Below are 19817 nucleotides of genomic sequence, written 5' to 3'. Positions count from 1 at the left end.
GGGGGGGGGGGGTGTTTATATCCAGAAAAGGATTACTCTAGCATGTTGGAGACCTGTTTCATTAGAACAGGTTTTTAAGCTGAGTTAAATATGATGACGGAACCATGAAAACCATCCCCTATCTAGGATGCTGTAAACACGCCATTCTGTTTCATAGTTGAATGCCAGAAATTGCTCTCAGGAATATATGACTGATATCAAAATAATGTTTTTGTTGCAGGGAAATTATTATGAGAGGGAAATCGAGTTAATGAAAAGAAACTTTGAGATGGAAAGGAAGGACACTGAGCAGAGCTTTAAGATTGAGATCAGTGAGTTAGAAGAGCAGAAAGGTGACCTAGAGGAACTCAATGCAAAATATCAAGAGGTAATTGATGGTTTGAGATACCAGCTCCAGAAGTCTGCAGGAAGCCAGGACCTTGAGAAGAGATTTGAGAAGGAGAGGTCGGAAATGGAACAATACTATGCCAAAGAGATTTGCAACCTTGGACACAGGCTGGCCCAAGAAAGGGATAAGCTAGAAGAAGAGCTGAAGATGCAGCACAAAAATGAGCTACAGCTAATAAGGTCTGGTGCTATTTCCCTTCCAGAGGTTGAGTTTCTTTTTTCTGTGAGAGAGTGGGAAGGATCCTAAATCAGTACTACTCTTCTCTGTTAAAGATCTCATAACAGAGGACAGGAGGGAGGGATACAGAGGGGTGCAGGAAACGTTGTAGGAGGAAGCTTTCCTTTTATTTTCAAGGAAAGTCAGGACCATGTTGCAGTCTGCATCTGTTTTGAAAGCAAAAAATCTGCACTCACCTTGAGGTGAACATCCTTCTTCCTGGAATTGGAATGTTTGTCTGATGATCCTGTTGGATGTCCCCCAGCCTCACTTGTGCAGGGAGTGCAGTGCTCTGTGGAGAACACCAAATGTCAAGAAGAGGGAAAGACAGATAAGTTCAGCTCTTACCCAAATCGCCTTGCCCCTTCAGTAAACCCACCTCCCTTTATGAGACTCTACTCACTTTAACAGTAGCAGAGTGCTTAATGGCTGCATCTGTGCTTGCCCTTAACTGTGGAGTTGACTAATTCACTCCACAGTAAAGCATCACCATCTACATGTGCACCAGTATTAGGGTGCAGTAAACTAACTCCATCATAAGATAGTATTGCCCTCAGCAGTACTATCTTATGTCAGAGTCATTAAGTGCAATCAAATGTATGTGTAGATGGTGACTACTGGGTACAAATTGTGCCCAATCAGCCCAGCCACCTGGGGTCCAGGCTTCCAGCTCCTGCCAGCCCCTCTGCCACTCAGTGCCTCCAGACACAAGCCTGGGGCTAACTCACCCATGGCCCCTGCCAGCCCAGGGCTGCTCCACTGGCTCAAATTGATGCAGTCCCAGGCACACGCATAGACACTGTGCCTAGGAGCTGTTGACTCCAGCTCAGACTGCTCTGGAGTTTATTGCTGTGCATTTAATAACATGTGTAGATGTACCCAGTGTCTTCAAGGTTGTACCTTGACCTCAGTCTTACTTTGCCCAGCCATACTGCTCTCAGTTATGCCCTGCTGCTCTGCATGCTTGCTATCTTCTTTAGCCAAAGCAATGTGATGTGGCAATTGGCACTACCTCTTGACTGTGGCACACCTAGTGAGGGAGGTGGTGTGTGCTGAGCTGTACAGTGTGGTTGAGGCAACACAGTCTGGCATAGTGAGGTTTTGCAGCTTAGGTGTGGCCTAACTGACCAGCAAAGGGATTTGGCTGGTAAAAGAGCAAAGGTGTTGGCAAATATATTAATCTCCTCCCTCTCTTTCCCCCATCTGGCTGCTGCTGTCCCTGAGCCATTGACTCATTTTGTACAATAGCTTATTCCTTAGTCCTTGCTCACATATGTGATTAACGTGCATGACCTGTACTCTGCCCATGCTATGTTAGTCCTTTTGCTCCTAACTGCCTGCCTGGCTTTTATACAAAGCCAGTTCTTGAACTTGGGGGTCTGTTCTAGAAAAGAGCAGGCAAGCAAGAGCCCACTGGGGCCCTGAGGCTGAAGTGTAATCTCAGGGTCAAAACTTGGAGCTGGGTCCCTCAGTCCTGAGCTGTATTCTTCCCCCTAAATAGTGGTAGCAATACCTGGATTTGCATTACTGCTACAGCTAGAATGTCCCATCTGTATCTGGTGCCCCACTGCTCTAGCATCACCCAGAAGCAAAGCAGGGAGTACTTAGTTCTTTGTCTTGCTTGTTTAAGGTTGTAGGAGGAGGGGTGTAAATCAGCTTTCCCATTTTTTTTTTATATTGGAGAGTAAGTGTCTTGCCTGAGGTCACTGAGGGAGTGGATGGCAGAGCAGAAAAGTACACCCATATCTTCCAAGTCTTAGTCCATTGCGTGATCTGTAACATGGTCTTCCTACTAAAATGATAAACCACTGCCATGGGGACTGGAGAGATGCTTATTAGCAGAGTGCTTTGAGACCTTCAAATGGAAGACAAGGTTGTCTATTGATATTGTAGGCTCTCTGGAAGGCAAGCTCTGACTGTATATCGTAGTCACTGAGAGTCTCAGTCCTGATATCAGTAGGAGCTCCATCATAGTGCTAATAGTAAGGTGTTGCCGTGGCTGCTTAAGGCTATTTTCTCAAGTGACTTAATTTGCTCCTTATGATACATGTGAAGACTTGTGCCAGTGATCGTTCACGTGCTGGAGGATAGAGTGGCCACTTAAGCATGAGGATAGGGAGGTCCCTGTGTTACTTAAGGCCCCCTCTACACTTGCAGGTAAAGGCATGATTGGATCTAATGCATGGTCCACACAACCGTCTCCTGCCATGCCATGTACAGGGCAGGAGGTACGACTGCGGGATCTCGCATTAGATCCAATTGTGCCACATTGCCAGTGCAGGGAGAGTCTGATCCTGGGCTCCCCCTTCACTGGCAAGTAGCAGGTTCCCATGCCTGGGAGCCCCCTTGACTGAGGGAGTTCCCAGCTGAGAGGGCTTCCAGCCATGGGGCCCACTTGCAGCTGGAACCAAGAGCCCTGCAAGTGATGGGGCTCTTGGCCCTAGCTATGCATGAAGCGCAGTCCAGACCAGGAGCTCCATCAGTTGCAGGGCTGTTGGTCCCAGCTACATGAGGTAGCTGGGGCTGGGAGCCCCATCAGTTGCAAGGTCTCTCTGTCTCCATTGCAGGTAAAGAACCGGACTGAGAGCCCCAGGTGGGCTGGGGGTTTTACATACCCCCCTCACCTGCATCCTTGGGGATCAGAGCAGCTGCAATCCCCATGGCTCAGGGCTTCCACTCTGGTCAAGGTGCACCACTGTGGCTTGGAGCCTGATCTGCTGACAAGGCTTCTGGTCATGGGGAAACCCTGCTTCATGTGCGAACTTAAAGCTCGATGGCAACCAGCTATAAAGTTAGTACACATTTTTGAGTTCTAACTTTATAGCTACTTGGAGCTTTTTTTATAGTGTGATAGCTGCTCTTATGGTAATTTCACAATTAACTAGTTAATTGCACAATATCTGCAACATGTAGAGGGGACCTAAGACAGGTGTTGCTGTCCTGCTATCCATGCACTCTCGCATGGACACCATCTTTGTAGTGTTACAGCACCTAGTCCAGTGATTCTCAACCAGGGTGATGTACCTCGCAACACCCTTAAAAAGACTGTACCACTCAGCATCAGCACTGTTAGGTGTGCAAACACCTACATGTGATTCACAAGATAAACACAAAGGACGTGTCCAGATGTGCATGGATGTTTGGTTCCCTGGAGACAACTAGCAGCAGCGCGCCTTGTCCCTGGGGAATACCTATTACATGTGCACTCTGGCATGTGGCAAGTTACCCCAGGTGGGGTAGGAGAGGTTGGGGCACTAAGCTGGCTCCAGCAGCCTTACCTGTAGTCTTGGGGGGCCTCCTGGGGCAACAGTAGTGGTGATCCTGCCGTGTGATGCCTGGCTGGCAGTATAGTGCAGGTCCAGCCAGCCAGGTTCTGGCTTTGGGCGGTGCACACTGTTGCTGTGTGCACCACTCTGCTTTTATTTATTTATTTATTTATTTTTAACCATGGGATTTTTTTGACCCCTGGATATCCTGGGCCAGGGCCATGCATTCAGGGCTAAACTGGTGCACGCCTCAATGAGCAAGGTTGTGACCTGCCCCCATAGTGTTCTGCAGAAGCTTGTGGGTGAATATCATCCACACTTCTGCAGTGCTCTTTGCCCCTTGTTAACAAGGTAAGCTGTGCAAAAAGTAAGCAAGTGGCCATAGCAGGCCCCTGAATAGCCATGTCTTCATATACAGGGCTGAGCTGCATCAAGTCTTGGAAAATAATGCCCTGCTGAAAAATAAACTGGGGAGGCTCCAGCAAGAAGTGCAGGCTGCGGAGGAAGCCAGCAATAAGCACAGGTAAGAAAACCCCCAGCAAACATTGCAAAAAGTGGTTCTTTGAATGATTTGGAACTAAAGCTTGGGTAGGAAATGGAAGAACTTGGAGGACATTGACTGGAAAGAAATCCATTGGAATCGGGCAGCTTGGTGCCAACACCAGTGGAATGCAAGCGCAGGACAGCACCCAGTGTGGTAGCAGGCTGCCCCTGGGAGGTCACATTGGCTTCAGGGTTTTGGTTGCTGTCTGTAGTTCTGAAAGCTCAGCTGTTAAGCTCCATCTGGCTACATGCTGTAGAGTGCCTTGGGCCAGGATTTGGTGTCTGGAGCAGGGGATCTGGGCTTCTGGCCAAACCCCACTGACAGAATCACAGCACCAGCAAATGGCTGCAGGATCAAAGAAGAGCCTGAGATTGAGAGGAAGTCAGGATTGCCTCCTCCCTCCCCCAGGGAGTCTGACTGTTCAAAGGGTGAGTGCTCAACACATCTTGGGGAACAGGCACCTTTTAAGACTTGTCACTGTCAGCACCCAACCTGATGGTCAGTTTTGAAAACCTTGGCCTATATTGCCAGTGTAACGTTATATTGCCACCCCTGAGCTAGTGCCTAAATATGTTGGGGTTTTTTTTTGCTTTTTGCTTTTTTCCTTTTAATCTAAGCTTGTGTTGGGCAAGAGGGGTTTCAGCACCAGGAAAAGATGTATTTACAAATTAGTTCTGTGACTTGTCATTCTTCCCTAAAGCTGATATTTCTTCCCTGCTCCCAACAGGAAACTCATTGAGGAATTGCAAAGGGAAAAAGAGGAGGCATGCTCTTCAGTACAAGAGCTAACTGAATTGGTAAGAACCCATTAACATTAGCTGATGTGCTGTTAGCTGCCACACCGAAAGATTCAGCCATGCAGAAGGAGCCAGGAAAGGAGCCTGCTGGATATTATGTGCAAACTGCCACGAGCAAATCCTTGGTTCTTCCTGTTAAGGAAGCTTGTTGCAAGACTCCTGGCATGCAGTTCAGCTAGGCTGAGGCTTCAGCATAGGTGAGGGGATTAAGACCCTTACTTCCCATGTGTTGAAACTGGAATTCAGCAATCGAGGCCCTTGGGCAATGTTTGAACATCTTGGCACTTGTAGAAAAACTTTTCCTAACTCTGGGTTGGACATCCTGAGGCTTTTCTCATCTTGACTATACATGCACATCTGCATGAGGATGAAAGATCCTGCTTTGTTGAAAAATTTGGCTGTATAAATCAGGTCCCCCTTCAGATGCCTCAGTTTGAAACTTCTAAAATTACTCTTAAAAATTTTGGACCACTTTATTTGGGGACTTCTGGGTTTAAACCCACTATGTGGGTAGAAGGCTAAGCAACTAGCTACTAACCAGTAATGTAAAAATGTGGTATGTGTGTACTTAACGATAACCTGGTCTTCCTCTATGATACTGTCACTGTTATCTTTAGCTCCCTCTCCTGAATACCTGCTTGGAAAGATTTTCCTTTTATCCGTTTTTACTTTACATTCAGTTATTTTCTCCTTGTCACTCCACTGTTGTCCATGGAGAACAATTGATCCCTGCCCTCTTCCTAACAGCCTCTTTATGTCTTGGAAGACATGCAAACAATCCCAGTCCCCTCTACCTTTCTCCATAGGCCATACTTTCTAAATGATCTGTCTGTCATGTCACTCTCCTCTAAACTTTCTTAGTATGGTGTCCAAAACTGGACACAATGCTCCACTGATGCACTGGGGGCAGGCGTGGGGTGTATAGTATGTATTTGTATACCACAGGCACCTTTCCCACCAAAATTGGCCATCCAAAATTAGAGTGTCTTGAGTGATGAAACTGACTTCTGTGCTGGAATGGCAGTGGGGGTGCTGTGCTCAGCACTGGCTCCCCCTGGGCTGAACCTCATATGAAACAGAACCAGAGACCTGCGTCGGCGTCACTTCTCCCTACCCATCCTGCTCCAGGACAAACAGAGTTTAACCCTCTCACAGGTACTGCCAATTTGGCTCTCAACAGAATGGAGGCAATTTGGTAGCAGCTCTGACAGGGTTAAAGCTGTAGCTGCATTGGCCAAGCAGCAGGTCAAGGGGCAATGATGCTAAGGATGAGACTCTGCTTCTACTCCTTCTGGCAGTGGGTTTGCCCTAACTGAACTGCTGCTGTGGCAGGGCCTACTCTTGAAAATCTTTCCTTCATTCTACTTCCGCAAAATGAGCTGAATGTCTTTTGTCTCTTTCATGGGTATGTGGCATACAAATAAATGTGGGATGATTTTTGTCTGTATACAGACGCATGGATATTTCTCTAGATCCACCCTAAGCTTCCCCATCATTCTCTCTGCCTGACTCATGTTTCCCCGTGTCTCTTCCCTCAGAATGAGAGGTACAAGCAGGACATCTCCCAGTTAAATGCCGGGACCTGCCAGCTGAGCAGTGAGCTCTCTGCTTTCCACCACCAGAATGAGGCCAACCACCAGATGATCCAGTTACTAAACCAGAGGCTGGCTGATGTGACTAGCCAGAAAGAGGACGAAGCCACTGTTGGCAAGCGACTGCAGGAGGCATTTGCTAAATGTGAGCAGGAGCATTGGCAGCAGCAGTTGGTGTGGCAGAGGGAGAGGGAGCTGCTTGAGCAGGATCTCCGAAGCTCCAGGGAGAAGGTAACATCCTCTCTGTGGTGGCAAGCCCTAGGCACCCTGCCTGGATGGGGTGGGTGGGTGTGTGTGTAGGGAGGGGGGGTGTGTATCATGTCTACAGGGTGCCACCAAGTTGTGCCACAGGCTAGGGAGGAGTGAAAAGCCCCAGCCACATTCGTGCATTAGGTGTGCATGTGATACGAAGGAAGTATGACCATTATGAGCCACACGTGCTCATTGGATTTATTGTGAGTATGTGCTGTGTTATGCTCTGCCTGTGGACTGGGAAACAATGGGCCAAGCCATTCTATTCTTGTTAGTCAAGGGGGAGTTATTCACTGCTAGGCCGAAGTGCTGAATGCCTTAACAGACCCACTCAGCAGGCTTCTAAGCAACCTCACCAAGCGACAGGCTGATGGATCTATCATTCTGCAGGCTCTTTGCTGACACGTGAATGCTGTAGGACTCCCTCCCTTCCTCCTAACAGGCTCCCTCTCTTTGTGCATATGCTTCTCCTGACAGGTCAACCAGGTGCAAGAGCTGGAGGCTGAGCTGGAGCACATGACTCAGGAGCGCCAGATGCTGCGGCTTACAACAGCACAGTTGAGGAAGGAGCTTGAGGAAAGCCAGGATCAGGTATCGTCTGTGGCTGGCCTGTTCTTAGATGTGGGCAGAGGGCCCTTGGTGCAAGGATCTAGCTATTTGGCCATGGCTGCTTCCTGCCAGCAACTGAAAGAGCAGAGTTGACGCCTGGGGTCAGCTTGCAGATGTGCCATGTGCCAACCCAATCCCATGCACCTGTATGCAGCCAAATGCTGGCATGACCCTGTGTGCTAGGGTAGAGCCATGTTATCTGGCCCAGAGGGCTCCCCGCTGCTCTGGAAATTTGGCAGGAGGAGAATGATAATTAATCCTGGCACCATTCCCCTCTGCCAAATTTCTGGACCCATGGGGATCAGTGCAGGCCAGAGGTTGAGCACCACTACTCTAGATGATGGCAAGGCTTCTTCCTTTCACCTCTGGGTGGCAAGAAACAGCAAAAAGAATATTGGTGGTGCAAGCAGAGATGGGATCATGGATAGTATGAGATACCTTGAGCCCCAAAAACATCCCAGCCAAAGGTTGTTTAGAATTTGGATGAGTTAGACCTCAGAGTGGGAGACAAGGGGGAAAAAGCAAAAACAAGCACATAGCCCACAGACAGGGATAGCCTGGTATTCCTTCCCCCTGTCCTGTCTACTGTGGGGTAAACTCTGAGGTAGCCATTAGCTGCTCTTCTCTTGGGAGCTCCCCAGCAGGGTGCGCACAGCCTGTCTTGGCTCATAAATAAAGGAATCTTGGTGAATCTCAGAATAGCTCAATTAGAGTGCACAGCTCCTAGCACACACCTGGGCTCCCTTTCACATGGCATAGGCTAAGAGGCATTTAACCCATCGCAGAGTTCCGAAGTGGACCCCTTTCTGGTCTTGGCAGGCCCTGCTGCCACTGCCTCTCACTTCCAGGCCCAAGGGATTGATCCTGTAGTTGTGCACTGCTATCTGTTACTTTCCTTGGAGGGAGGGGGTGTGAGCAATCTGGTCTCATTCCCTCCGTGGGCTAAATAGCACCTTCCTGGAGATACCATGTTCTTTGCTGCAGCTTGTGGTGGGACAGGTTACCTTGGGTTCTGGGATTTGACATCTTACTCAGGAAAATGACTTATGCCCTTTCAGTGGCCTGCATAATATCACTGAAATACCCAATGGGTGCCCCAGGAGCCCTTGCTAGTCTTTCTGTTTGCTGACCTTTGCAGAGCTGGAAAAAGCATCCCCTAATCTCTTTGATCAATGCAATTTATCCTGGTACTTTTAAAATGTGCCTTATTGCCCAGGGAACCTAGCATGGTCACTGAGCTTTCTCTGGAGTGCTCAGCGTGAAGCAGGTGCCCCCCCACAAAGCTCCACTGTTTTCCTTCAGGCTGCTGTTTTCAGCCAGAGGTGGTACCTGGTTATCACACTGTTTCTATTGTGCTGCAGTTGTTAGAAGCCAACACACGACTCCACCTGGCCCATTCTCAGCACCTGCAGGAGCTGCAGCAGCTGAAGGGCCAGATGGGCAATGTTGTGCCTAAGGAGCATCTCACCCAGCTCCACAATAGATTGGCTGAAGAACAGCAGAAGGTTCAGCAGCTGCAAGAAGACCTCAGCTTCCAGGCTGAGCAGGCAAGCAGGCAACTGGCTATACATCAGGTGAGGAGGAATTGCAGAGAGAGGTCTCCACTGCTGGAGGCAGTGGGGCCCAGTAGAATCTGGGACTCAGTAATCCTGGTTGCCATGACATGGGCCAGGTTGCACCTGGCAGGTCACACTTGGCTGTGTACCAAGAATGCTGTATTTGCCTGAAATGCTCTGTGTGAGAGCCAGGGAAGGTGGCAGCATTACCTGGAAAGCACAATTGATGTGATAAGGCTAACTCCAGTCTTCAGTCCGTTGTGCCAGTGCAAAGTCTGACTCTTCCCTGCATGCAGCATCCCCAATCTAGATCCAGGGTGCCCTTTCCATTGTTCCAGACTGCAGGGAAGCAAACTCCAGCATGTTTGTTTCCCTGCAGTCTGGACTGGGTACTTCATTTCCATTCTGGTTTGGAAGATTTGGCTGAGGCTTCTTTCTCATTGGCTTGTGCTAGGCAGCAAAAACAGTTTCCCTATCCAGTGCGGGGTTCTTAGAGGAGATGCAGATGTGATGTTCCAAGCTGCTAAACAAGTGGGCCCCTGTGTTTTGGCGCCAATTTGAGCCCTCTTGCAGGCCAATGACTGCAATCCTCATTATAAACCTTGGTTAAATCAAATGAGCAGAGCACTGAAGGAGCAGCAGGGTAACCAGAGAAAAAGCCTGGCAGGCAGAGCTAGTGAAACCAAGGGATGCTTAAGAACAGCTCCCCCAAAGTCCTGTTTCTCATCCTGGGGGAAACATTCTCCACTCAAAAACAGTTGCTTTATAAGATGCATGTGTACGTTTCCTGCCACTTCTTTAAAGGGTCCACACTGAAGGCTAAGATCCTTGGAGCTTCTCAGTGGTCTCCATTCAGTTGTGAGGGATGTTCAGCTACATCTGTGATGTTCCTCTATGCATTTTTACCCTTTATACCTCCTGAAGAGCTGAAGGACACTCCATCAGGGCCCATTTATGCAAGGCACTGTATATGTACAATGTATGCAAAGGTAGCTCCTCTGCTCGTGAGCCCCTTACCTAGGGGTTAGACAGGACACAGCAGGGAAATACACTGGTCAGTGTGGGAGACCAGAGCTGGAAGGGTGAGGGAACACCAGAGATGAGGGGGCATCAGCACCTGCAGTCACAAAGGTCTCATCTAGGAGGCAGAGGGGGAGATGGCAACGAGATACTCCCCTGGTGCAGGGCTCAGGCAGCAGTTCCTAAGCAAGGCCTGGGAGGGCTGAGTGTTACAGAGTTAAGATATGCTTTTGTCACTGCATGTCCTAGGAGGAACATGAGAAGATGCTCAGGGTGACAGAGGAAAGGACAGAGGGGCTGGAGCAGGATCTGAGGAATGCAGAGGCAATGCTGCAGGAAAAGGTGGCCCAGCTCAAGGAGCAGGTCAGTGAAAAGACCATGTTGCTCACTCTGCATCTTGCACTAGCTGACAACTTTCTGGGGCAGGCAGGAGCATCCATTTAGTGACCAGGCAGCCCCCTGTGAGGTATTCTCACTAATGGCCCGGGTCTTCCCCCTCCAAGATCAGCTTGTGGCAGAATCTTCCCTGCAGGAGTCTCCCTTCCCCTTCCCTCTTCACCCCACACTGGGTGGGTGGGTTTGCAGATGTGGCTGTATTCAATCTTACAGCTCTCCCCAAGAACCAACACAGGCAAAATTATCCTGGTCTGTGCACCATGCACACTCTAGAACTGGGCTGTAGAGGCTTGGGAAGGCCACTTTGGGGTGGGCTGCAGTGCCAAGGACCCTAGTGTTCATGAACTGTGCCTGCTGTTCCAACCCTTTAGGCAATGGTGGCAGTCAGAGAGGTGTTGGAATGAGCATCCCTATCCCGGCTCTGGATGGCAGGTTTATTTTGGTCTTTCAGCACTCCACCTGCCCACAGCAGGGGAGAAACATCCACCCTCAGTGCAGGGTGTCTGGGGAGGAACATTAGTGGAGTTTGGGCTACCAGCCCCTCTGGTGCCCTGTCCCATAATCTGGTCCTGCTTGCAGCAGCTGGGCAGATTGCAGCTTACAAATGCTGCTTTTCCTTTTCATGGGCCATTTTCTTCCAGAAGACCTTTCTTTGCATCTCCCCTGGTATCACAGGTGGCTCCAGTTACTTTTGATTCAGTCTGATCTACAAATATTACTTTTGCCACACAAGACAAGCACCCCAGTGAATTGTTGCCTCACTGCAGCACAGCTAGCAGGGGGGAAGAGGTGGGGAGCATGTTTGACTGGCTTCTTGACACGGAATGGTGGCTGAGGTAAAACCCCTTGCTTCTGTGCTCCAGTTTGACAGGAAGGCTAAGTGTGACCTCCTGCTCAAAGACCTGTATGTGGAGAATGCACAGCTGATGAAGGCTCTGCAGGTGACTGAGCAAAGGCAGAAAAGTGCTGAGAAGAAGAATTTTGCTCTAGAAGAGAAGCTTCTGGCCCTAAACCAGCTCCTCAGGCGGATTGCACCAGCCTCTCTCAGTGTGTGAATTGGTGCTGGCCTTGGAGCTGAATTCAGGGAGAAGGACATTCAAGAGCGGGGACACACTGCTGCCTGCTCTCCTTGTTTTCACTCGTGACCAAGTGGGCAGCATTGGGGTCCCAGTCCTGACCCCATGAAGAGTGTTGAGTCTTGCACCCAGGGCCCAGTGCAACTTGATAATGGGGCAATCTTCTCCCTGCTGATGGGCTGTGGGGTGCCACAGGATCACTCCCCCATTTGCCTACTGATAGGGGCACTCTCAGGGAAGAGGGTGAGGCTGGTAAACGAGACCATGGCCTTCCAGCATGTGTATCCTGAATTTTCTTTTCCTAAGTGGGAAAGAAAAAGCTTTAGTGCCTTTGGCCATTTCAGGTAATGGATGTTCACCCTGTCTGGTGGGTCTGTCTCAGGGCTAGGTTGGGTGTCTGGTGATGGCCATACTTACCCACACACTACCAAACTTGTCTGCACACTGGCAGCTTGTCATACTAGGACGCACTGTTTTGTATATGGAGTATTTACAATTCCTCCCTAAGTCCCAGATGTGCTTATGGGGCTGTACTGCTGGAAAAGGCAGCCCTGAGGTGATGGGGTCTTCTAATGCTAGCTCACATGGAATGGGATATTATGTTTTAATAAACAAAGAAAATGGCATTTTTAACATTTGGTTCCTGGTTTTGATTCCATTCCTTGCTGCCCAGACTTTGTCCTTAATGCTCCCCTTTTGTCTAAGATGTACAGACCCTCACACTGATAGAATCCAGGTTGGAGAGCTAAGAAAATAAAAGATATCTTAGTGAAATCCTGGACCAACTGCATATAGTGTAGTTGTGGGGGGTGATGAGCAGGACAGAGATGAGAAATGGAAGAATCTCTTGGGGTTTGTTTGGTTTTTTTTTCTTGTAAAGAGACAAGTAAGGATAGTTGTCCCATGAGTGGCCCCTATGCTTACAGTCCAGCTCTTCTCTTGCCCATAAAGACCCTGGTAACCCTTGGTAGGCAACTAGAGTATGAAAATGAGCCCCAGTATACTTATTTCACCTTTATGTAGCTCATACCATGGGAGTAAATCAGGCCCAAGCTTAGGCTTCTCTCTATGAGCCTCAATGGCAGCCAGAAAGCTTAGTCTCACACAACTGCTGCAGGAAGGGGGTGGTGGTGGGCAGGAGTGCTCAGAGGGGCAGATGTCCCAGCAAAGATGAGCCTGAAGGACTCATTCTAGGATGGTAGAATCCAGACACCAGAACTGGACAACTGTTCTGTTTAGAGGCTGAAATGGGAAGTGAGTGTTCTAGTTAGACTCTGAGGTGTTGGCTCAGTCCAGAAACTTGTCCCAGCACTTTGTATCTATGGGAGTTCATTCCCATTCAGATCAGTGTGGTATGCCTGCAACTGTCCCAGATGAGACTTCCTCTCACAATATGCTGGAGGCAACTTTTTTTAATGAATGCCACATAACTTGAAATTGCTTTACAAGAAACATCCTCTCATTCTTATTTTAAAAGGCAATTTAAAGTTAAAGTCTCAGTATATGTGTTATATACCCAATAACAACCTAGGATCACTCTGGAAAGATGCAGGAGAAATTGTTCTCTCTGCTTTCAGATGGTTCACTGTGTACTTGACACTACTGGGCATGTCAGCCAGTTTCACACCTTGCTGTGGTGCTCATGGTTGTTGATAAGACCCAGGTGCAAGTGCTTATTTGGGGCAGAGATTCTGTCCTCTGTATCCTAATGTGGGAGATGCAAGTTACTCGCATTCGAGCTGAGCACTGTATCTCCCAAATCACTGTCATTTGTCTTGGGCCTAGTGAATAGGTGAAGTGGAACAGCTCCAACAGGAAAGAGAGGTTTAAACCTGAAGATTAATTGACCCCAAAGACACTTTCAGGCACTCTACTTCACAGGAGCTGAATTTCACCTTATTTTACATTTTTATTCTGGTTCCTGGGCAATCAAGCCAGGGAGATGTGTGCACCCAGAAAGACCAAACTGAGCTAGAAGATTAAATGGATGCTGTTGTGGGGGAAGGTAGGGGCCCTAGGCTCTAGCTTGGACCCTTGCTCCCACTGGGGCAGAAGGTTACCTGCTGCTTTCCAGCCTCTGTCACCAATGCCTGTTAAATACCAGGTGCAGAGGGTCAGCTTCAAGAGGAGTGCTGGAGCTGGGACTGGATAATGCCTGACCTTTGTTGTGGTGACTGGAGCAATGTGCTGAGAAGTCAGAGAGAAATTCCAGTCCTCTCTAGGTAAGGGTAGGGCAGGACTTAGAACCGGAGTTTCCCGCTTCCTGAAGTCTTCTTCAGCCTCTCCATTTGTGCCAGGCCAGAATTTCAGGACCTGTGCTCAGGTCCATGCACACAGAGCCATGCACCTGACTAGTCAGGGAGCAGGGTACCTCACATCTTAAGCAGTCCTGTGGATTTTCCATGTCCATACTGCACATAGAATAAGATCAGAATCTGTGCAACTGCCAAAAATCAGCCATTACAAAGCTGGGTAAATGCCATTTGGGTGTGTTAAGCAAATGAAGATGTTGCCCTTATCCTATAGTACATGCCAATGGCCCACCCTACTTTCTCTGGGGGTGTTCCATCTCATACTTAACACAGGGTTAGAGTGTACACATGGAAAGTTACTATGGAGTACCTGACATGCTGTGAATCTACCACCCAATGTCCTTTAATGGTAACTTCTCCATGGAGCCACCTCCTACAGTGTCTTACAGCTCAAGGAAGACCTAATGAAAAAAGGAGATCAGTGTCCACAAGCAACCTGATGCAGGTACAAAGTCAGCAGGAATCAACAGGATTCTGTGCCCCACAGGGTCAGTGAAGGTGCTGGGGCACTTTTGTGCTGCTCTGCCTGCAGGAGAATCTGACCAGGCTCCTCATTCCCAACAAGCCTGAACAGAAACCTCCTTGTCCCAGCTCTGGCTTGGAAGAGGCTGCAAGTACTGTGGCTTCCTCCTGCCAGGGCCTCTTTACCCACTGACTGCCCTTGGGCCAGAGACTTCCTCCCTTCCCAGGATTAGCTACCTTGCCGTCCATGGCAAACAGGACCTTCGAGGCTGCTCCTGCTCCTGAGTATAGCACCCCTTGTGTCCATGGCCTGCTAAGCCTGATGGGAAGGGTAGTCTCACCCACCCACCCAGCTGAAAAGCATGGTAGGGATTGTGAGTGAAGAAGACATCTCACTGCTGCAGGAAGCTGCCCTTCCATATCACAGAGTCTTCTTCTAGAGGCAGGACAAGCCAACCCAGTCACAGACCTCCTCTAGACACCTTATCCAGATCCTGCTATCACCTCCTTCTTCCAGGGGCTCGTTCCTATTTTCCCTGCACCTCTGAGCCTTCCCAGGCCCAGCACTCATCATGGTGAAGGTTCCCAGCCTGTTGGCATTCCAGCTGCTCTCTGCTTTTGTTCTAGCCAGTGCTCCCTAAGGCTTAGCAACTTGCATCCCAGACAGTGGAGCTGTGGCTTATGCTTCAGCTCACTGCCCCTGCACTAAACAAAAGCCCCACAAGCACTGATAGTAAAGAGATTAAACCTAGGTCCAAGCTCCCATCATGAAAGCTTCAACAGTACCAGCTGTACCATTAGATCCAGGTAGTCTCTGATTGGAACAACATTCCCCTTCAGAAATCATTTATAGCCTATGAGCGGCATCTAGTGCCTAGCGCTGGATACTGCACTGGCCTTGTGATAGCACTGATTATATATCCCAGCAACAGGCCAAGCTGCAACATCCAACTTGGCTTTGGTTTTGTCACACTGTGAAAAACATTGTGCTGACAGGAGGGAGGGGGAGCCAATCCATCCTGTGGTGCACATCCAGGTTAGAATTGGGCAGAACAAGGATGATGCAAGATCAACTCTCTTACAGGCTGTTGGGTAGGCTGTGGCCTAGTGCATCCGAGTCTTTATTTCATCAGTAAAAAAATAACCCCTGAGATGGCTCAGGTCTACCCTGATGTGGAATGGGAAAGACTTATGAACTCTCAGAATCATTCAAGAGACAGAAAAACACTATTTCTCCTCCACTCTTGCTGAAGGTGAACTCAAGAGACTTAATGTGTTCTCATCTAGAGATGAAAAGGGCACACAAACATGGCACAAGAACAAAAGACCCTTCAGCATGGTATCAAATGGAGTGGGGTCCAAGTTCAGCTTTTGCAGGAACCCACAGATAGAACTGGTAGGTGCTGGGGTGCTAAATTTTACACCCTTACCATCCCTTGGAGTTCTTTGGTTAGATAATTTTTACTGAGAATTTATCCATCTTTGTTGCTGTAATATGTACAACAGGAAGAATGCTAGTTAAACCTGTTGAAAGTGAGCACAAAGACTTGAACGCCCATTCAAGCTGCACACTTACAGCTAGAAGTCCAGTACTTTCCAGACTTGAAATTTAACTCTTTTCTCCAAATGTGTTAAGCAAGAAACTGTGGTTTGAGCCAGACGTGATGAAAAGTAATTAAAAAAAAAAATTCACACTTTTAGGTATAGTGACCAGAGTTTTTTGTTCTAATAATTGGGCAACCTGAAGGATGTGGGGGTCCAATTTTTCAATGGTGTTGAGCACACAGAGCCTATTAAATAAAGCTGGAGGTGCCCAGTACATCTGATCAGTCAAAACACAAATGTTTTAGGTACTCAAATGAAGGCAGAAAAAAATTGAAGAGTTTATGTTGTTAGGGCCCCAAACAGGGTGCGGGCAGTCGGAGCCAGTCCTGTTAAAAGGTTTTCCTTTTCTCTTGGGTTTGTTTAGCTCTGCCTGAGAAGTAACAAAAAGGAACTCTCCAAGCCTACTATCTTTAGCACATCTTTAAATAATACCAGCAACTGAAAACAAGAGGGAGAATTTAGATTGAGCATATGATGAAAGTGCAGCATACAACAGCACAGCATACAACAGTGCAGCATACAACAGTGCAGCAATAATGGGGCACATGTATACTGCTGTATCTGCCTTTTCACTGAGACCAACACAGCTTTTTCCACCAGGATTTTGGTTGAGGAACAGCCATTCTACATGTGCCCACTGTGTCTTTCAGAAGCCTGGTGTGCACCACCTGTATACTGAGTTAGAAAGCAACTGTCATCACACCTCTTTGAGCAGGAATGAGAGTCATATCTGGGCGCACAGCACACTGTGCGAGTGGAGTAGTACTGCTCAGTATTGCACAGGATGTAGATGGCAATGCTATTCACAAAGTCCATCACAGAAAGTTAGAGGCAAGTCATGGATCTCAGAATTCTCAAGACTTTCAATGTACATCTCACAGCTTCTTCTAGAAGCCTCATAAATGAGGGTGAAAAGGAGAAGGGTCTCTTTCACGTATAGAAGTGAAAGCACAACTTTGTCCAAAACCCTCCTGTGGGGCCCAGGAGAAACCCTTGCCCAGCGGAGTCCAATCCACTTGTCTGGCACTGGATCTGAACTCCCAAATTCTCATCTTCTGTGGTGTGTCCCCATGGCACTGATGAAACTGTAAAATTGGCTTCTCTCATCTTCTCCGTTAGTCAGTCCACCTGTGTACAGAGCCAAGGCATTTTGCTTTAGCTGTGTACAGATATCATTATACTGTTCCCACCATACAGATTTGCTGGACACACTTGACAAAATTCTATCAAAGCATCTAAGAGACAAACACATGTTGGAGGGGCTACAAGACACTTCACTGGCTGCTCCTGAAAATTATAGTTTTGGGAGGAAGGAGGCAGCAGGCAGTCTGGGGAACATGAAAGCAGTGACCCAGTGCCAGCTTCAATTAATGCTGCCACAGGGACTGTAAGTCCTCATGTGAACACCTGCAAAGCTCACTAGTAAACAAGGACCATAAGTCCTTGCGGTACAGAGCAGACCCTCTCCAAGGTGCCTGTGCTGCGGGTGAGTTCCACAATGGGCATCTTCACATATGGTTGTCAAGTCAGGCATGGGGAGGGCCAGCGCTGTGCTGGGAGAGGGACCCTGCACACATGTATACCAGGTGGTGACTGCTCAATGGTGCCAGCTTCTCCCTTCCCCTCCCCTCCTTGGTATAGACCCAGCAAAGGCATTTCCTCTTCCGTGCAAATTCATTTTGCCTGTGCCCTGAACCAGTAACCAATGACATAGGGTCACCAAGAGTCAGCAGGTGTGAAAGGGGATGGAGAGCAGAAATAGGAAGAATCTGGGCAAGAGCAACAAGAAACTGGATCCCTCAGGCTGGAGTGGAATTCCCTCTGGCTTCAGCCCCATGATGCCTCTCTTATTAAAAGCTAATTGTTTTGTACAGTGGTTGTTCTTTGAGCCTGGAGGACTTGCTTCAATTCCCATGACTAACAATCCATCTCCCCTGAATGTGCAGGGAAACAATACAGCCACCAATGTACAAGCAAGCATCATGCCTGCAACTGTTTCCACCATACCTTCCTCTTGGTGTTACAGAAAATAGCAGCTTGCACAATGGTGAGCATGTTGTACAGATCACAGAGCGTGATGCTTCCATTTCTCTCCAGGGCCACAAAATGCCACTTGACTCACTCCAGAGTTAGTTCATCACTACCAAGAAAAAAGATTATTGGTAAACTTAAAAACTGTAAAGGCAAAAAGCAGAACAATACATTTAAACCTTCTGGATACAATTATAAGCACTCACACCATCTTGTGAATGATAACCTCTTGGTGTTTCAGGAATACAAGACCCCAGGGCTGCCTGGGGTGCCTTGGTTTGGTACTTTGCAATGTTGAAAGGTTGGAGATCCTGCCCAGAAGTTCAGGGGCTGCAGTTCTGTAAACTGTGGCCCAGAGAGGGGTCTCTACACCCAAGAAGTAAGAGTCCTTCATATCTAAAGGAAGAGCAAGGAACAGTGATGCACACATGGAAAGGAGGCTGAGGGTTGTGACTGCCTACATGAGTGAAGAATGGGAAGATTTCCACTTTTATGCAAAGGCTGTGGTTCAGAAACAGCCTTGTAGAAGACTGCTTTGAGTAGGAACTTAAGAGGCACCAGTGGAACAAAGAACTGAGTGTATGCCCTATTAACAATGAGCACATGGGGCCCACAAAACAATGTTTTCCATTCCTATTATTTTTAATTAGAGATCCTCAAAAGGAAAACCTGGGAACTAGTGGAATTGCCACATCAGAAAAAAAATGACTTTGCTGATGGAAGGGACCCAGTCAGGTTGCTAACAGAATTCATGCTTTCTGCAAGGCCAGCAACACATCCCTGAGACCTCTCTCTCCAGAGCGGCCTGCTACAAAGAAATCACATCCAACCAGAGAGACATCCATCCCTGCTGCTATGCGAGGTCCAGTAGAAATGCAGCCACATCTGCTGCCCAGGGTTGTGTGACACTGGTGCTAGAGCAGAGGAAAAATACCCCAAGCCAGCCATCCTCCCAAGACACAAGGGACCTGCCCCCACAACCAGAGAGGCCCCAGCTGACATCCAGCCACCCAAAGACAGGAAAAGATTTCTGCCTTCTCTCCCAAAGCACATGCCCCAATCCAACCACCCTCAAGTGGGCAGGGAACTGGCTTCTCTGGGGTAGGGGATGGGCCATGGCTTGCCTCACCCAGCCTTGCACTGTAAGCATAGATGCTGTACAGCAGGTCCTCATAAAGCCCCATAGCATCAAAGGTAGGGGTCATGTCCAGTTCCTCACTGCTGCCAAAGTCTGCCCTGGTCCTGTCTTCCTTCCTCACCTGTGGCTGGGAGAGGCCCACTGCCTTAGACATCACTCCAGGCCCCATTTGCTTCCTCTGCTATAAGGCACTGCTGGGGCTGGCATGCAGGCACAAGGGCATGTTGTTTCTTGCACCCTGCCCTTCTGTTTAGAGGGCAAAGTATGCCTGGTACTCTTCAGTTTGGTTTCTCAGTTCTTCAACACCTCAGTATCACTCCACATCTGTCTCCCTACTTCATACTACACCTGGCAATACACCCAGATGGCTCTGCAGGTGCCCCATGGCTCAGGGTGTGAGCATAAACCACCCATTGGCCCAGAAGAAACTTGCTGCTGGGCAGAGCACAGAATGCAGATCAGCAATGGGGAAGCAGATTGCAGGTGGGAAGAACAGAGCTGTGATCCTGGGAGGGAAAGGTAGCAAAAGAGAAAAAGGAGCTGGTAAAAACAACTAG

The 19817-nt window shown here is 48.5% G+C and overlaps 1 protein-coding gene across 5 annotated transcripts in view; it reads left to right on the top strand.

Annotated features, from left to right (window-relative positions):
• The window catches only part of NINL (ninein like), a 90995-nt gene extending 78650 nt beyond the window's left edge, over positions 1-12345 (top strand). For 4 of the 5 annotated variants that reach the window (XM_019516167.1, XM_019516166.1, XM_019516169.1 and 1 more), the window contains 8 exons: positions 221-567; positions 4289-4393; positions 5142-5211; positions 6750-7034; positions 7533-7646; positions 9026-9238; positions 10490-10603; positions 11500-12345. In XM_019516167.1, coding sequence (XP_019371712.1) covers positions 221-567; positions 4289-4393; positions 5142-5211; positions 6750-7034; positions 7533-7646; positions 9026-9238; positions 10490-10603; positions 11500-11691 — 1440 coding nt within the window. In that variant the 3' untranslated portion in view covers positions 11692-12345. The remainder of the gene's footprint in view (positions 1-220; positions 568-4288; positions 4394-5141; positions 5212-6749; positions 7035-7532; positions 7647-9025; positions 9239-10489; positions 10604-11499) is intronic. The other variant, XM_019516170.1, reaches the window with a different exon arrangement.
• Positions 12346-19817: the final 7472 nt, after the last annotated feature.

This window comes from Gavialis gangeticus, unplaced genomic scaffold (assembly GCF_001723915.1).
Source record: "Gavialis gangeticus isolate Ggan-Ray unplaced genomic scaffold, GavGan_comp1, whole genome shotgun sequence".
In the NCBI taxonomy this organism is placed as follows: Eukaryota; Metazoa; Chordata; order Crocodylia; family Gavialidae; genus Gavialis; species Gavialis gangeticus.
Note: the sequence above shows the minus strand (reverse complement) of the source record. Positions and strands in the feature narration are given on the sequence as shown.